The sequence below is a fragment of the Wickerhamiella sorbophila genome, assembly GCF_002251995.1.
Source record: "Wickerhamiella sorbophila strain DS02 chromosome Unknown contig3, whole genome shotgun sequence".
Classification (NCBI taxonomy): domain Eukaryota; kingdom Fungi; phylum Ascomycota; class Dipodascomycetes; order Dipodascales; family Trichomonascaceae; genus Wickerhamiella; species Wickerhamiella sorbophila.
Genome location: NW_020194004.1, coordinates 1,561,790 through 1,576,687, shown reverse-complemented (window position 1 = coordinate 1,576,687; position 14,898 = coordinate 1,561,790). Strand labels below are relative to the sequence as shown.

General features: G+C 49.9%; 11 protein-coding genes across 11 annotated transcripts; 6 read left to right on the top strand and 5 right to left on the bottom strand.

The window, feature by feature from the left end:
- Positions 1 to 2: 2 nt before the first annotated feature.
- B9G98_02795 (hypothetical protein) lies at positions 3 to 1,688 on the bottom strand (the record flags this gene model as incomplete). The annotated part of the gene is made up of 1 exon (XM_024809352.1): positions 3 to 1,688. One exon carries the CDS (start codon positions 1,686 to 1,688, stop codon positions 3 to 5), a length of 1,686 nt encoding a protein of 561 aa, XP_024665120.1.
- A 14-nt stretch (positions 1,689 to 1,702) lies between these two features.
- B9G98_02794 (hypothetical protein) lies at positions 1,703 to 2,614 on the bottom strand (the record flags this gene model as incomplete). Its single annotated transcript, XM_024809351.1, has 1 exon — positions 1,703 to 2,614. The coding sequence occupies one exon, from the start codon at positions 2,612 to 2,614 to the stop codon at positions 1,703 to 1,705; it is 912 nt and encodes a 303-aa protein (XP_024665119.1).
- A 328-nt stretch (positions 2,615 to 2,942) lies between these two features.
- B9G98_02793 (DNA replication licensing factor mcm3) lies at positions 2,943 to 5,411 on the top strand (the record flags this gene model as incomplete). The annotated part of the gene is made up of 1 exon (XM_024809350.1): positions 2,943 to 5,411. The coding sequence occupies one exon, from the start codon at positions 2,943 to 2,945 to the stop codon at positions 5,409 to 5,411; it is 2,469 nt and encodes an 822-aa protein (XP_024665118.1).
- Positions 5,412 to 5,492: 81 nt separating this feature from the next.
- Positions 5,493 to 9,107, top strand: B9G98_02792 (Manganese-transporting ATPase 1; the record flags this gene model as incomplete). The annotated part of the gene is made up of 1 exon (XM_024809349.1): positions 5,493 to 9,107. The coding sequence occupies one exon, from the start codon at positions 5,493 to 5,495 to the stop codon at positions 9,105 to 9,107; it is 3,615 nt and encodes a 1,204-aa protein (XP_024665117.1).
- Positions 9,108 to 9,194: 87 nt separating this feature from the next.
- Positions 9,195 to 9,944, top strand: B9G98_02791 (Uncharacterized protein C25H2.10c; the record flags this gene model as incomplete). The annotated part of the gene is made up of 1 exon (XM_024809348.1): positions 9,195 to 9,944. The coding sequence occupies one exon, from the start codon at positions 9,195 to 9,197 to the stop codon at positions 9,942 to 9,944; it is 750 nt and encodes a 249-aa protein (XP_024665116.1).
- On the bottom strand, positions 9,926 to 10,441 carry B9G98_02790 (ER membrane protein complex subunit 4; the record flags this gene model as incomplete). Its single annotated transcript, XM_024809347.1, has 1 exon — positions 9,926 to 10,441. One exon carries the CDS (start codon positions 10,439 to 10,441, stop codon positions 9,926 to 9,928), a length of 516 nt encoding a protein of 171 aa, XP_024665115.1.
- Positions 10,442 to 10,477: 36 nt separating this feature from the next.
- Positions 10,478 to 10,846, top strand: B9G98_02789 (Ribonucleases P/MRP protein subunit POP7; the record flags this gene model as incomplete). Its single annotated transcript, XM_024809346.1, has 1 exon — positions 10,478 to 10,846. The coding sequence occupies one exon, from the start codon at positions 10,478 to 10,480 to the stop codon at positions 10,844 to 10,846; it is 369 nt and encodes a 122-aa protein (XP_024665114.1).
- A 73-nt stretch (positions 10,847 to 10,919) lies between these two features.
- On the bottom strand, positions 10,920 to 11,855 carry B9G98_02788 (Ureidoglycolate lyase; the record flags this gene model as incomplete). Its single annotated transcript, XM_024809345.1, has 1 exon — positions 10,920 to 11,855. One exon carries the CDS (start codon positions 11,853 to 11,855, stop codon positions 10,920 to 10,922), a length of 936 nt encoding a protein of 311 aa, XP_024665113.1.
- A 77-nt stretch (positions 11,856 to 11,932) lies between these two features.
- On the top strand, positions 11,933 to 12,358 carry B9G98_02787 (hypothetical protein; the record flags this gene model as incomplete). The annotated part of the gene is made up of 1 exon (XM_024809344.1): positions 11,933 to 12,358. The coding sequence occupies one exon, from the start codon at positions 11,933 to 11,935 to the stop codon at positions 12,356 to 12,358; it is 426 nt and encodes a 141-aa protein (XP_024665112.1).
- A 105-nt stretch (positions 12,359 to 12,463) lies between these two features.
- Positions 12,464 to 13,882, top strand: B9G98_02786 (hypothetical protein; the record flags this gene model as incomplete). The annotated part of the gene is made up of 1 exon (XM_024809343.1): positions 12,464 to 13,882. One exon carries the CDS (start codon positions 12,464 to 12,466, stop codon positions 13,880 to 13,882), a length of 1,419 nt encoding a protein of 472 aa, XP_024665111.1.
- A 40-nt stretch (positions 13,883 to 13,922) lies between these two features.
- Positions 13,923 to 14,639, bottom strand: B9G98_02785 (Cell division cycle protein cdt1; the record flags this gene model as incomplete). Its single annotated transcript, XM_024809342.1, has 1 exon — positions 13,923 to 14,639. The coding sequence occupies one exon, from the start codon at positions 14,637 to 14,639 to the stop codon at positions 13,923 to 13,925; it is 717 nt and encodes a 238-aa protein (XP_024665110.1).
- Positions 14,640 to 14,898: the final 259 nt, after the last annotated feature.

Below are 14,898 nucleotides of genomic sequence, written 5' to 3'. Positions count from 1 at the left end.
AATCAGTTTTGCAAGACCTGCTCTTTTACCTCTTTTGCGAGCTCTTTGGCACCGTCTCCGGACACTACTGCCTTTTTGAGCTGGTTGAACGACGGAGGGAACTCGAATGCCTTGAGCACTTTGGGGACGAGTTTGCCGCGAATTCTGAGAGCTCCCGTGCTGTTTGCAACATGGTTTCTGGCGTGCCAAACAACAACAGCAAGATGAAGTACCAGCGCGGGATCCGATGCAGCCTGTAGCTTACGTTCCTGGTGTGACAAAACCTGAGCAGCGGTGGCTTGTAATTTTTGGACTGACGAGCTTTCGATGTAACTGCTCTTGGCGTCATCGATTCCTGATACAGGAAGACAATCACAGTCTGATAAATATTGCTCCCACTCTTTGAAGGCGACGGCCCGCAGCGGCTCCTCGAGCGTCAAGAGACCGCCTAAGTAAACCCCCAGCTTAAGATTAACTTGCTTCTGAATCTCGTCAAGCTTTGCCTGCAAAACTTGAGTTGCCTTATCCAAGTAAGATTGGCGAATAGCCTGTGAAATACGCATTGCGATTTGTTTTTGAAGTTTTTCCGGAAGAGAATCGAGTCTTTGTTCAATGTCACGAATCGATAGTGCCTTACCGCTGACTTTGGCAACTAGCTCCTTGATTCGCTCGCCGGGTGCAATACTGACCTTTTCCGCATCTTCCTCGGCCTTTTTAGAGGCCTCGCTGGCTACCTCGTCCTTAAGTTTTGTTTCAAAAGTGGGGCTAACAAAAAAGCGATTGTATCCATTCGAGAAACGTGCCTGTAAACCAATTTTATCAACAATTTTCTGCCCAAGCTCTATGTCTTCGTCAATAGCGACATAGCCTTGGGTGTCGAGAAGCTGTTTGACATGGTCCCTTTGAGATGCAACATACTCTGGCGTAACGACATAACCCTCGATATCGATTATATTATTTTTACGAGCAAATTTTGCCGGATCTCGGATATTCAGCTTGCTCAGCTCTCCATTTGAGATTTTTCCGTCGCTCCGGAGCTTGTCGAGGGCTTGTGTACGCTGAGACTCAACGTACGACCTTGGGGTATATATCAGAGTATTTCTGTCAATAGAGCCCGCAATTTCCGCTGAGTTTGAGTAGATAGTGAGTATAACAGAGATCAAGAGATCGTTTGGGACCAGGTCCTTCAAACTTATTGGACTTGTTTGCTTTGAAAGATCCTGAAGAAACTCCTTCTTGGCGGCAATAAACAAAGACTCTTTGAGCAGCACACCTTCAATAATAACAAAATCGGAATTCTTGCCAAGCCATTCGAGCAATTTCATGCTAATATTGTGTGTCTTGCAATATTCAACCGCCAAAACAGGCTCTTGGACATTTTCTAAGTTTTCCAAATTAGATAAAACTACCGGCTGAGGAAGAATAACTGAACCGAAATAAACGTTATCGAGTTTCAACTCATTTAGAACAGACTGAAGAGAAGTGCGCGCAACATCGAGGTCAAAGCTCATCAAATCCAAACTGGTTTCTTCTCGACCTTTGGTCAGAAGATCTCTAACGTCGTTAGCAAGTTGATCATGAGTGACCACACCGGCGGATGTCAAATAGAGCGGCTGGCCCAGTTTTTTCTCCAGTTCTGGAAGAGCTTCTTGCACAATAGCTTTAGTTTCAGCCACCGAGAACTCCAATGGCTTCTTCCCCCACAGCATAGTATTTGTCAGTACTAGGTAGCGGCCTCGAAGCTTTTCAGAGCTCGAACGTAATCCCGCAGTTGGGGTTTTCCTCCACCTAAAATGCCTTTACGTTGAGACTCATAAATCATTGCGTTGTTGAGGGCGGCCAAAGGGAACCCATTGGACTGACTATTGAAGGAGATGAACAAGTCTGGGAGCTGTTCAGTCCCGAGAAGGTGCTCCCCCACTGCCTCAGGCTCGATGATCCCAAACTTGGCCTGGCAAGAGTGTCCCTGGAGAACGTCTGTTGCAAACACAACAGCCAACTTGTTGGGAAATACGATATGATGCTCCGTAGCAAATGAAATATCAAGCTCCTTGGTAGGGTAGCCGCTTGCTTTAGCTCGGTCTCTGATAGTGGACTCGAGCTTGTCTCGATTAATTTTATGAAGCGCATCAGTTTGCTCGTAAATAGTTAGCCGGTCAACATGTGGAGTGAGGGCCACCCAACTAACCAAATCTGCAGCTTGTTCAAGCAGGCGTTCTACAGGGTCTGCTGGCTCACCCTTTGCAGGTGGGATATCATCTGAAGCCAATTGAAGGCTCACGGCTATATGACGTGGTACCATGGACAACTCCATTTTAGAAAAGTCCTCTAAGGAAACTACTTTCGTGGTACCGTCGGATATAGCCTCAACGGCATCTAGGAGCCTACTGATCACCCGAGAAAACAGTTTACCATGTCCAATGCGGTTATCGTCGGCATATCGTTTCACAAGTGCATGGGCAAAACTGAGGATTGCTCGTCTCAAATGAAAAGATAGGAATTGCCTCGTGGTAGGAAGGCCAGTCTCGCCGATCGCGTTGACGTTCGACCCCTCCGGAAATCCATGCTGCCAGGGCACGTCAGAGAAAATATCAAAGTTTTGAGTGACTTTAGTGATGCGTGAGGTCAAAGACATTTGAGGACACGGTAGATTTCAGCTTCCTTTTATATACGCTATGTGACAGGTCATTTTCTGTAGTTATTTGAGGCTTCACCAACGAAAGGTAATTAACCCACCCAAGAGACTGAGGGGTAACGTTTTCGACAAAAAAAATGAGGGCAGATTGATTTAGTTTCCAGAAACTAGTTGGTTGAAATATGAATTGCAAACGAAAAGAACCCCAAAACTATAGCCGTTCGGGCCCACGCGTTTGATCCACGGGTTAGGGTAAATATCCTCTTCTGGTTACAAATAAAACCACTTTTCCTTGTGAATCTAATTAACTCGCATATCTCCAACCAACATGGATACGGCAGGCACGGGCGTTGACGCACTTTTCAGTGAGCGTTTACGCAAGTTCACAGAGTTCCTGGATATGTTTGACGATAGTACGGATTATAAGGAGGAAATTCGAAGGATGTTGAATAAGGGAAGCACGCGCTTGGTCGTCTCGCTGGACGACCTTCGAGAGTTTGACCGTGAAATGTGGAGGGGCGTGTTGGACTCCCCAAGCGAATTTTTGCCGGCTATGAATCGAGCACTTAAAGAAACGGCGTTGGCTATTAGAGATTTTTCAGTTCACGAGGTCAAGGATGAGGACCCTTTCTTTGTAGGCTTCCGTGGCACGTTTGGGGATCACTTTGTCAACCCTCGTACCATTGATGCAGCCTTTTTGGGTCGGATGGTGTGTGTTGAGGGTATTGTGACCCGCTGTACCATTGTTCGCCCCAAAGTTGCTCGAAGCGTGCATTATGCTGAGGCCACTGGCGAATTCTTTGCTCGAGAGTATCGTGACCAAACAACTAGTTTCGACCCCATGCCCTCGTCAACTGTATACCCTACTGACGATGGAAGAGGTAATGCCTTGACGATGGAGTATGGGTTTTCGACTTATCGTGACCACCAGACAGTTTCGTTGCAAGAAATGCCAGAACGGGCACCAGCTGGCCAGCTTCCTCGTGGTATTGATATAATCATGGATGATGATCTCGTAGACCGGGTCAAACCTGGCGACCGTGTTCAAATTGTAGGCGTATATCGATCGGTTGGAAGCGGTGCGCAGCAAAAGTCCACGTTCAAGAACCTGATTCTGGGTAACAATGTGGTTATGCTTTCCAACAAGGGAGCACAAGCTACTGCTGCAACTCAACTTACGGCCGGTGATATTCGCAACATCAACAAACTTGGCCGCCGTGACGATATTTTCGAGCTGTTGTCCAAGTCTTTGGCCCCTAGTATTTATGGCTTCGATTACATCAAAAAGGCTGTGCTCCTAATGTTGCTGGGTGGTGTCGAAAAGAACTTACCGAACGGAACCCATATTCGTGGTGATATTAATATGCTAATGGTGGGCGACCCTTCAACCGCCAAATCTCAAATGCTTCGTTTTGTTCTAAATACCGCGACGCTGGCCGTCGCTACAACCGGAAGAGGCTCTACTGGTGTAGGTTTGACAGCAGCAGTTACAACCGACAAAGATACGGGAGAGCGACGACTGGAGGCTGGTGCAATGGTTATGGCCGATCGCGGTGTTGTATGCATTGATGAGTTCGACAAAATGTCCGAAGCTGATCGTGTAGCCATTCACGAAGTTATGGAACAGCAGACTGTCACGGTGGCCAAGGCCGGTATTCATACCACCCTTAACGCGCGCTGTTCAGTCATTGCTGCTGCGAATCCCATTTTTGGCCAATATGACCCCCACAAGGACCCTCATCGTAACATTGCTTTGCCCGACTCGCTTCTGTCACGTTTCGATCTCTTGTTTATTGTTACCGACGAAGTGGATCAGGCGCGAGACCGGGCCATTTCGCAGCATGTGTTGAAAATGCATCAGTATATTCCCGATGGCCTTGCTGAAGGTGTTCCGCAGCGGGAGCCGAGACAGTCTGGATTGGCAGTTGGTTCAGAATCCCAAGAAGATGCCGAAAGTGCACCAGTGTATGAGAAATACTCACCATTGTTACACGCCGGCATTCGCGAGGCTTCAGACCAGGAACAAATTCTTAGTATCCCGTTTGTGCGAAGATACATCCACTATGCAAAGCAACGAGCGAAGCCCGTCCTGTCGCCCGAGGCAGCTGCCTATATTACTTCGACGTACAGTGACCTGCGAAATGATCCACTAGCCCATGGACAGCGCCGCACAGCTCCTATCACCGCCCGTACTCTCGAAACACTCATTCGATTGTCGACGGCACATGCCAAGGCACGGCTCTCAGCCCGGGTCGAGGAGGCGGATGCTGAAGTCGCCCACCAGATTCTTCGCTACGCGCTGTATCGTGAAGTCACTGAGCCTGGTCGTCACAAGCGCCGGCGGATTGAGCAGGAATCGCCCGTCATCTTGGACAGCGACGACGACGACGACGATGAAAGCGTTATGTCCCTTTCCGACGAGGAAGAAGAGTTCACTGTCGCCGACGTAAATGCGCAACCTCCAGCAGCCGAACCCGCCAGTGAAGCGCCCGCAGGCGAAATACGACGATCGGCCCGCGTCCTCCAACAAGCCAGCCAGGCAAGCGCCGTGCCAGAAATCACAGGCATCACGCCGCAGCGCCTGCAGCGGTTCACTCAACTCTGCGGCCAGGTCATGTCGGTTGCCGTTTCTGACGACACGTCGGTGGCTATCCCGGAACTGGTGCGGCTCATCAATGAAAAAGTGCCCACCGAGGACCAATTCACCGACGAGGAGGCCAGAGCAGCCCTCAAATACATGCACGACCGCAATATGGTCTTTGTCCACGAAGAAGCAGACAAAGTATACACTATTTAGTTTAATTATTCCTTTTTGTTCTCCTCGCGTCGCCTATTTTTCACTGCTTTGTCATGGCCACCTTGTCAAGCTTCCTACTATATGCTGGTGCCCGTTCCAGGAATCGAGGAAGCGGCGCTGTGCAACCCGAAGCCGGGTCTGATGCGGCCGTATGGGTGGCCGTTTTTGGCGCTGTACCCTGCGTTCTTCTACATATACCTTTTCAGATACGACGAGTACATTGGGGCGTCTGAGTGGACGACAGTGTTCATTGGGGCGATTATCTCACTCCAGGCGCTGTTGTGGCTGATGCCGTTCTGGAACGTCAGTCTTCGCGAGTCGTTCGAGACCGATCCGGCTTCCAGTGTCGAGACGGCGTCTCAGATTAAGGTCGTGCCTGCGTCGAACGCAGGTTCTCCTGACGTCTGTGATCTGGTTCGCGACGATGATAACGTCGTTTCGTTCTTGTTCCAGAAGCGTCGCTACATTTACGACAGTGAGACCCAGACGTTCCGTCCTCCCGTGTTTGCCGTCGACAAGGCCGGCGTTACCATTGGCGAGATGCAGAAACTTCCCGGCTTGACGTCCAAGGATTTGCCGGCTCTTCAGCGCTCGTACGGACCCAACAAGTTTGATATCCCTGTCCCTACTTTTGGCGAGCTTTGGAAAGAACATGCCGTCGCACCTTTCTTTGTGTTCCAGGTCTTTTGCATCGCACTGTGGTTCTTGGACGAAATGTGGAAGTACTCGCTGTTCTCGCTTTTCATGCTGTTCACCTTCGAGTCTACTGTGGTTTGGCAACGCCAGCGTACTATGACAGAGTTCCGCGGCATGGGTGTCAAGCCCTATCAAATCAATGTTTACCGCGACAAGAAATGGAAAGAGATTGAGACCACAGAGCTTTTGCCTGGCGACATTGTCTCGGTTACTCGAACCCCTGAAGAGTCTGGTTTGCCATGCGATCTGCTGCTTTTGCACGGTAGCGCTATCGTGAATGAGGCTATGCTTAGTGGTGAGTCTACTCCTCTGCTCAAGGAGAGCACAGAGACTCGTGAGGCTAACGATGTTTTGGAACTTGAGGGTATTGATAAAAACAGTGTTTTGTTCGGTGGTACCAAAGTTTTGCAGGTAAGCACTGCTGCTCACGGCTCTATCCCTGCCCCTCCTGACCAAGGTGCTTTGGCCGTTGCTATTCGCACTGGCTTCGAAACCTCCCAAGGTTCCCTTGTTCGGGTGATGATCTTCTCCACTGAGCGCGTGGGCGCGGGAAACAAAGAGGCTTACTTCTTTATTCTCTTCTTGCTTGTGTTTGCCATTGCTGCTTCAGCTTATGTATGGACTGAAGGTGTCAAGGCTGACCGCAAACGCTCAAAGCTCTTGCTTGACGCTGTCTTGATTATCACCTCTGTTGTCCCTCCTGAGCTGCCTATGGAGCTGACCCTTGCTGTCAACACCAGTTTGGCTGCTTTGTCAAAGTTCTACATCTACTGTACCGAGCCTTTCCGCATTCCATTCGCTGGCCGAGTCGATGTTTGCTGCTTCGATAAAACCGGCACACTCACCGCCGAAGATCTGTTGGTCGAAGGTGTAGCTGGTCTCAAGCCCAATAATGAGCTCATGGATATCAAGCAAGTTCCTGAAAGTACCGCTTTTGCTCTCGCTGCTGCCCACGCTTTAGTCCATTTGGATGATGGCGAAGTCGCTGGTGATCCTATGGAGAAAAGTACTTTGGCTGGTCTTAACTGGGAGGTTCTGCCCAAAGACCACGTCCGTAGTGTTGACAACCCCAGTTGCAAGTTGCAAATCATCAAGCGTTTCCAGTTTTCCTCTGCTCTCAAGCGTTCGTCCTCAGTTGCTAAGTTGAATGACAAGCTTTTGGTTGCTGTCAAGGGTGCTCCCGAAACCATTCAAAAGATGTTGGTCAAGGTTCCCGCCGACTACGAGGAAACTTATAAACACTTTACTCGTGAAGGCTCCCGAGTGCTTGCTTTTGGTTGTAAACATTTGCCGCTTTCCCGCGCCAAGGAGATTTATCATTATCCCCGTGATGATGCTGAATCTAAGCTCGAGTTTGCCGGTTTCTTGATTTTCCACTGCCCTCTCAAGCCCGACGCTATCGAAACTGTCAAGATGCTTAACGAATCGTCTCATCGTGTAGTGATGATCACTGGTGATAACCCGCTGACTGCAGTCAAGGTGGCTTCTGACGTTGGCATCGTTGAGCGTCCTACCTTGATTCTTGATAAACCCGAGAAGGCTACCTCCTTGCTGTCGTGGCAATCGATCGATGGTGAGACTGAACTGCCCTGCGATGTTGACGAACCTGTTGCTTACGACTTGTTTGAAAAGTATGATCTCTGTGTCTCTGGCTATGCGTTGAATCTGTTGCAAAACAACGAACACATTTCTGATCTCATCCGTCACACCTGGGTTTACGCCCGTGTTTCCCCCGCTCAGAAGGAGTTCATTCTGATTACCCTCAAGCGCGAAGGTTACATGACGCTGATGTGCGGTGATGGCACCAACGATGTTGGTGCTTTGAAGCAGGCTCACCTCGGTGTTGCCTTGCTCAATGGTTCTGAGGAAGGTATGAAGAAAATGGCCGAGAAAAATCTCATTGAAATGTCGAAGAAAATGTACGAGAAGCAGGTGGATATGATGCGTCGTTGGAACGCCAAACCACCAAATGTTCCTTTAAAGATCGCCCACTTGTACCCTCCGGGTCCCAATAATCCTTTCTATATTAAGGCGGTTGAGAAGATGGGAGGTGAGATTGATGAAAAGACTCGTGCCGAGATTGCTAGTTTGCAGGTTACTACGAATCCTAGTGAAACTAAGGCGGCTGACCTGGCAGACAAGTTGACCTCGATGATGGATGACAATGATATGGAAGCGCCTGCTTTGAAGCTTGGTGATGCCAGCGTTGCTGCACCTTTGACTTCCAAACTCGCCAACGTTTCCGCCGTCACCCACATTATTCGTCAGGGCCGCTGCACGCTGGTTGCCACGATCCAAATGTACAAGATTCTTGCCCTGAACTGCCTGATTGCTGCTTACTCTTTGTCTGTTTTGTACTTGGCCGGTATCAAGTTTGGTGACGGCCAGAGCACCGTTTCTGGTTTGTTGTTGAGTGTCTGCTTTATGTCTATTTCTCGGGCCCGGGCCGTTGACAAGCTGTCCAAAGAGCGTCCTCAGCCGGGTATTTTCAACAAGTACATTATGGGTTCGATTCTGGGACAGTTTGCTGTACATATTGTCACTTTGATCTATGTGTCTGGTGAGGTTTACAAGATTAAGCCCCGTGAAGACAACATTGACCTTAAAGGCAAGTTTGAGCCTTCGTTGCTGAACACCGCTATTTACTTGCTGCAGCTAATTCAGCAGATCTCTACTTTTGCTGTGAATTATCAAGGAAGACCCTTCCGTGAAGCTCTCCACGAGAACAAGGGCATGTACTACGGCATCCTCGGTGTTATGGGCTTGGCGTTTGCTGGCGCAACTGAGTTTATCCCTGAGATGAATGAGGCACTTAGTCTAGTCAAGATGTCGTCTGGATTCAAGGTCATGCTTACCGTTGTTATGGTGTTTGACTTTATCGCCTGCTTTGCAATCGAGTACGGTCTCAAGTTCCTGTACTCGGACTACAAGCCCAGCGATATCGCACTGCGTCTTGAAGAGCGCCAGTCAATTGTTCAGAAACGCAACAGAAAGCTTTAAAAAAATCGTGAATAAACCTCTCATAATATATTTGTGTAAAAAAAGTTTAAATCCATCATTCATCGGAAGTTTTCCAGATTTGTCATTATGAAGAGATCCAAGTCTGGAGACAATGGCAAAAAGCGGCATAAAAACTGGTCTGTGTTAGAGCCAGGGTGGCAGGGTATTTTTGTGACTTGCCCGCGCGGCAAGGAATCAAACTGTCGGGCTGAGCTGCTAGATTTGTTACGGGAATATGTCGATAACGACGACGAAGAGGAAGACGAGGGCGAAGAGGAATCGGGCGACATTGAGGCTGTGTTGTCCAAAGAGGTTGCATCCTTGAAACAAAAACGCAAAGAGAGCAACGTAGAAGGCCACTTGGTGGGCTGTGAGTGCGTGGTGTTTGCCCGATTGAAGAAAGCCGACCCAGTGGAGGTTGTAAAGCGGATTTGCCGGGACGCAAAACACAAGGGAATGAAGCAAACGCGGTATGTCCAACGCATGACACCCGTGTCGCTACTTGTGACCGCCAATCTCGACAATATTGAAAAGTTCACCCCTATAGTCGAGTCTGCAATGCCTGGCGAGGGCCTCAAGTTTGCCATCAGACCCACGATTCGAAACAACACCAAGATCCCCAGGGACGAACTTATCTCCAACACTGCCAAGCTGGTTGGACACCGCCACAAAGTGGACCTAAAGGGCTACGACAAGCTGGTTCTTGTCGAGTGCTTTAAATCGGTCATGGGGCTGTCTGTTGTTGACGAGTTCGATGAACTGAATAAATTCAACCTTACACAAATCTATGAAGCTGCGGCAAAGGCCCAAAATGATGCTCAAAATGATGCCGAGTAGACCGTGGGCTCCTGCCAAGCCAGCCAGTCGCTGGTGTGGGTGGGCAAAAGACCCATTTGGCCCACTTTCCAAACGCCAGCCACCATTGTAATCACAGCACAGAGAATAAATACGATTTTGGTCATGAGGATTTCCGAATGAATGTTTTTGCCGTCCAAGTGCCCGAAGGTCTGGCCCATGGACATGATCTGGCGCATAGGCGACAAAAAGAACATGTAGAGTGTCATAGACATGGTAATCATTTGCATTGAATTTCCACTGAACCAGGACATGATTAAATTCATCGGAAGGCTTTTCGCAGGCGCCAGAGCGAGCTCCCATGCCCGTTTAACCTTGAGGGCGTCCTCGTTGGTTTTGCCGTGCTTCTGCCGCTTCTCAGAGCCCTCAAAGATGTCTGGCTTGACAACCTTGCGCGGCTGCGAAGACATGGCAACGCCAACCGCCTGTGTACGGTCCGTTAGCTCGTAAAACCAGTGAGGCAGAGTGTTTGAAACCATTGGCCTCTTACTTAATCGGCCGTGAGCTTTTAAGGGATGGAAGTCGCCAAACACCCACCGCCAAAACTGGCCACGGCGTCTGTAACGACGATATATCTGTCGAGCAACACGCCGTTTGTCTCTGGGATGAAACGGGTTAAGCGCCATCTCGACAAGATGCAGCGTAAACGGCTCGGCCGCTACGTCGTAGTGTTTGGCCTGGGAAAGGCGATTCAAAAGGCGCTGGCAGTAGCAATGGAGCTACAAAGCTTGGGGTACCGGGTCAAAGTCTACACGAAAACTATGCATGCTCTTGACGAGCATATCGACGAAGATGCGGGCACATCTGAGATGGTTAAACGGCCTGTGGGTGCGATCGAGCTCCATGTGTATCCGCTGGCCGATAAATACAAAAAGACATTGTGATTTTTTCTTATGCTTGATATTTATACTATGATCCTCGTATTATGTTCATTAATTAGTGTGCCCGACAAGGTTTTCAGAAACGGGCTCGAGCTGCACGACGAATGATCTCGAGATCGTGCGCCAGTTTGCCTTTGACTTTGGCAGCATTGGCCTCGATTATGCGAACTGCCTGCGCATAATTGCGTAGGTAATACTGCTTCTCAGCAGCGTACTTGATACGGTTCATATCTAACTTGCCTTGTACGTTCATATCGACTGGTCCGTCAAAATAGGTAGCAGACTGATTAATAGGGCCCGATTCGTGGAAATTATCTAGTTCCTTTTGCCACGCCTCCTCAGATTGGCCTTTTCTCTGGCGGACTTTGCCATTAGCGTGGTTCGTTGAAAGTGCGGGGACGGTTTCGGGGTTCTCCGAAAACTCAACCAAAGCAGTGTCCAAGTAGACCTCCTGGCAGTCCTCATTAGCTACTCCGTTTTCGTGAATAAGGACGGCGAAATCAACAACATCTCCTAAAGCGACCATGGGGGCATGCCAGGTGCCTGCTCCGTAAGTGACCGCCTGGTCTCCTTTGACGATGAAAGCCTCTAGCCCCGATAGATCGGGCAGCCCATCTGACGCGGTAGGAGCAACAATAACCAGGTAGGCGACGTCGTTTCTGCTGCGACCCATAGGAACAAACGTCTGGGTCGAAAACGGGTGTCTCTCAAGCACCTTGGAAGTGTACTTCTTGACGCCATTTTCGCCCTCTTCAATAAGATGGTTGGGGGGCGAGCATCTGAACATGTTCCAATTGCACGTGGCTCTCTTTCCACTTGGAGCGTTTTCAAAAGTGCTCCCAATAGGAGACACTTTAAACAGCTTGACGGCCGTACCGTAGTTGGCACTCTCAGACTTGACTGAGGCAAGCTGGTGGGCAGACGAAATCACGCCTCCGTACCGAGCAAAGCGCTCGGGCGTGATTGGTTCAGCAGTCACCTTGATATCTGTCTTCAAAGTGGCTAAAACCATGGTCTAGTCAACAGTTGAAGGAAATCCCCGGCTTACTCACGGGCCTTTATATACTTTGACTTCACCCCGCTCCCATCATGACTTGGTTCCAAAAAGAGGTCCGGCTTTCTCCACGTGGGCAGGGAGTTTACCTTGTGACCGATGAACTGTTGAGTCAAGTGCCTGAGCTCGGCCAGTTCAAGATCGGCATGGCTAATTTCTTTGTCAAGCACACGTCTGCTGGTATTACCCTGAATGAAAATTACGATCCAGATGTGCGGACAGACATGAGCAATGCGTTTGCCAAAATCGCCCCAGAGGGCGACGACTATCTACACAACGACGAAGGCCCTGACGATATGCCTGCTCATATTCGAGCTGCGCTGGTGGGCGTTTCGGTGGATGTCCCGATTCGGAACGGCCGGCTGTGCACCGGGACCTGGCAGGGTATTTACCTGTGCGAATTCCGCAAGTACCGCCACACAAGAACGATTGTGGTCACTTTGAACGGCGAAAAGAACTGAGAAGAAACCTTTGAACGGTTTTTCCGCCCAGCTACGTCATTGTGCATGGGGCACTTTTTCTAGTAATTTGTTTAGCTAAGCAAAGGCAAAAGACCTCTTGTGACAATGAGTCTACTTGGTCTGCCAAATGAGGTTTTGTTGCAAATTTACGAGTACGGAGGCCTCGAGATTCTTGCGTCCGGCCTTCCTTTTACTTGCAAGCGACTCCATGCGCTCAGTTTTGACGACCAGCTGTGGCAGGGCTCCCTTACGGAAATGTTTCATCAATGCTATTTTTCTGCGGAAAGAATAAGTGTTTTAGGGGTGATTCCGGGCTACCGTAAATGGTTCTACCAGCAGCTCAAAATAAACGCTAGAGTTGCTCGCGCCCTGGACACTCTGGTCTACGAGGCCCCCGAGGAGGCTGAGGCGGTTGTCCTGCAAGTCGTCGCCCACCGTTTGCCTGCTCTGGTCCAGCTGGAAGCAGCAATCAAAGAGCCAAAGACACTCGCCCACTACCACTGGGCGTCCTGGTTGCACTCCGTAGTGTGCCGGCTTGAGGGCGTCTACCGCTTGCTCGAGCTGTCTACTGAAAACGATTGCGGTAACGCAGTCGTCAAGGAGCCCATTAAACATGTGGAAACTTTACTATTTTTGAGAGGCGGTGCCAGACCCTATGAGTTTCAAAACGCAATGACCTCGAATTGGTCTCCGGTGATAAAGGGCATTGCCGAGCTGCCTGACCAGATTCTGGCGGTAATGTCAGAGATTCGCAAGATTTCAAGCACACTGGGCATCAGAAACGATTATTTTGCCACACTGCTCAAATGTACTTTGTTTGCTCACATCGCCTACGACATCTGGGATGACGTCGATGCCACTCTATTCACTTTCCCCGGTGTAACTTATGTCTGTGTTCGGCGGGAGCAGGAATGGCTTTTCGTGGATTTCCAGGCGCCTCCCCAATCACCCAAGGTCAGAACCCTGCAAGAAGTTCGCGATCTCATGGCCTATGCCCGAGTTTCTGAGCAAGACGTCCAAGTGGGAGTGTCCTTCCGCGACCTCATGGCCACGACGTATGTGTGGCACACTATGCCAAGCGAAAACAGACAGAGCATTCTTGATCTTATTGAGCACGCTGCTTTGGACGTGCCTGTGCGTAAACTGCAAATGCATCCGGGCCTGTACGAAGCAGTGGCCAAACGAATTATTCTTAAAAACATTGACGACGTCCATCTCACCCCGCAAATGCCAGCGTCTCGGCGGCCGACCGGGCTGGTGTTCCGCCCGGGCATGGTCTGTCAAATTGTCGGAATGGGGTCCTCGGAGTCGGTTGTTGTACTCGAGTCCAACAATGACTCGTGCACGGTTCTTCGCGGCTCGCAGGTCCGCACGGTTTTGTCGTCAATGCTTGTCCCTGGCTACGACGGCAAAATCAAGCGAGACAGAGGCCTTGTTGTGCCCGATATCGATGCAGACTTGACCATTCTCGGCGAGTACTTTTTGAACTATGATCCCCAGCACCAAGCATTCAACCCGGCTTGATTCACTATTTATTACGTTCATTTATATGCAAAATTAAATATCAGTATGCAGTGCATGTTAATCTCACCACCTTCAAGTTGCCAGAGTCGACCAGCGAGCAAAAGTCTGGCTGGCTTTTCGACAAAAGCTCGATGGCCTCCGAGATCTCGCTTGGGCTCAGCCGCGTTTTTACACTTGTGCTCACCCTGTCAATGAGCTCGCTCATGGAAAAACTGCTCCGCATAGTGCTCAGTGAATGCAGTACGGCACTGATTCCCGGAAGCTGTGCAATAAGAAACTTTTCCCTCTGCTGTCTTTTCACTAGCGGGTCGCTCGCCCGTTTCAGCGCCTCCTCCTTCATTCGAATGCGCGTCAATATGTCTCCTGTCTTTGGAATGCTTGCTGTGTACCGTTTCACCGTGCCTTTGATCACTCGACTCGGTGCTTTGCCCACAATCCTCCTCGTCGGCTTCATAGGGGTAGGAGGAGGAGAGGGGAGACTGCGGGCGCCGATCAAAGTAGCGAACTTGTTGGCCCGTTCCTTCAACCTCAGAGGCAATTCGCACGTGGAGAGCAGCCAATTTGTGCGTGCCTGCTCTAGTTTGTAGGCGTCCGGGTAGACTTCCAAAATCTCCTCCACAGTCTGCTGCGCAATTCGCAGTCCAGAAAGCTTGAGCACTCTTGCAATCACCTCCTCCAATGGCAAGGGACGAGCACTGGTGCTGTGGTGGAACTGCATAACCGCTTCGACCGCACTGAATTTCTGGATCAGCGACATTAATGAGAAAAACCTCGCGACGCGTTTGTAAATTGATTCTCCCAAGGCGCGCTGCATACCACCCCCCCCCCCCCCCCGGGGCCCGCGACCGGGGTACTGGGACGGCTTCCGGGGAAAAGCCGGGTAAACATATTAGTCAGCGGGGTCTCAGTTTCTCAAAAATTCGACAATTTTCCACCCATTGGGTTATATAACCAGGTGAAAAAAACTTTCCCCCCTCCAAACTCTACCTAGTAGCAACCCTAAAAGAAAAGCCTCA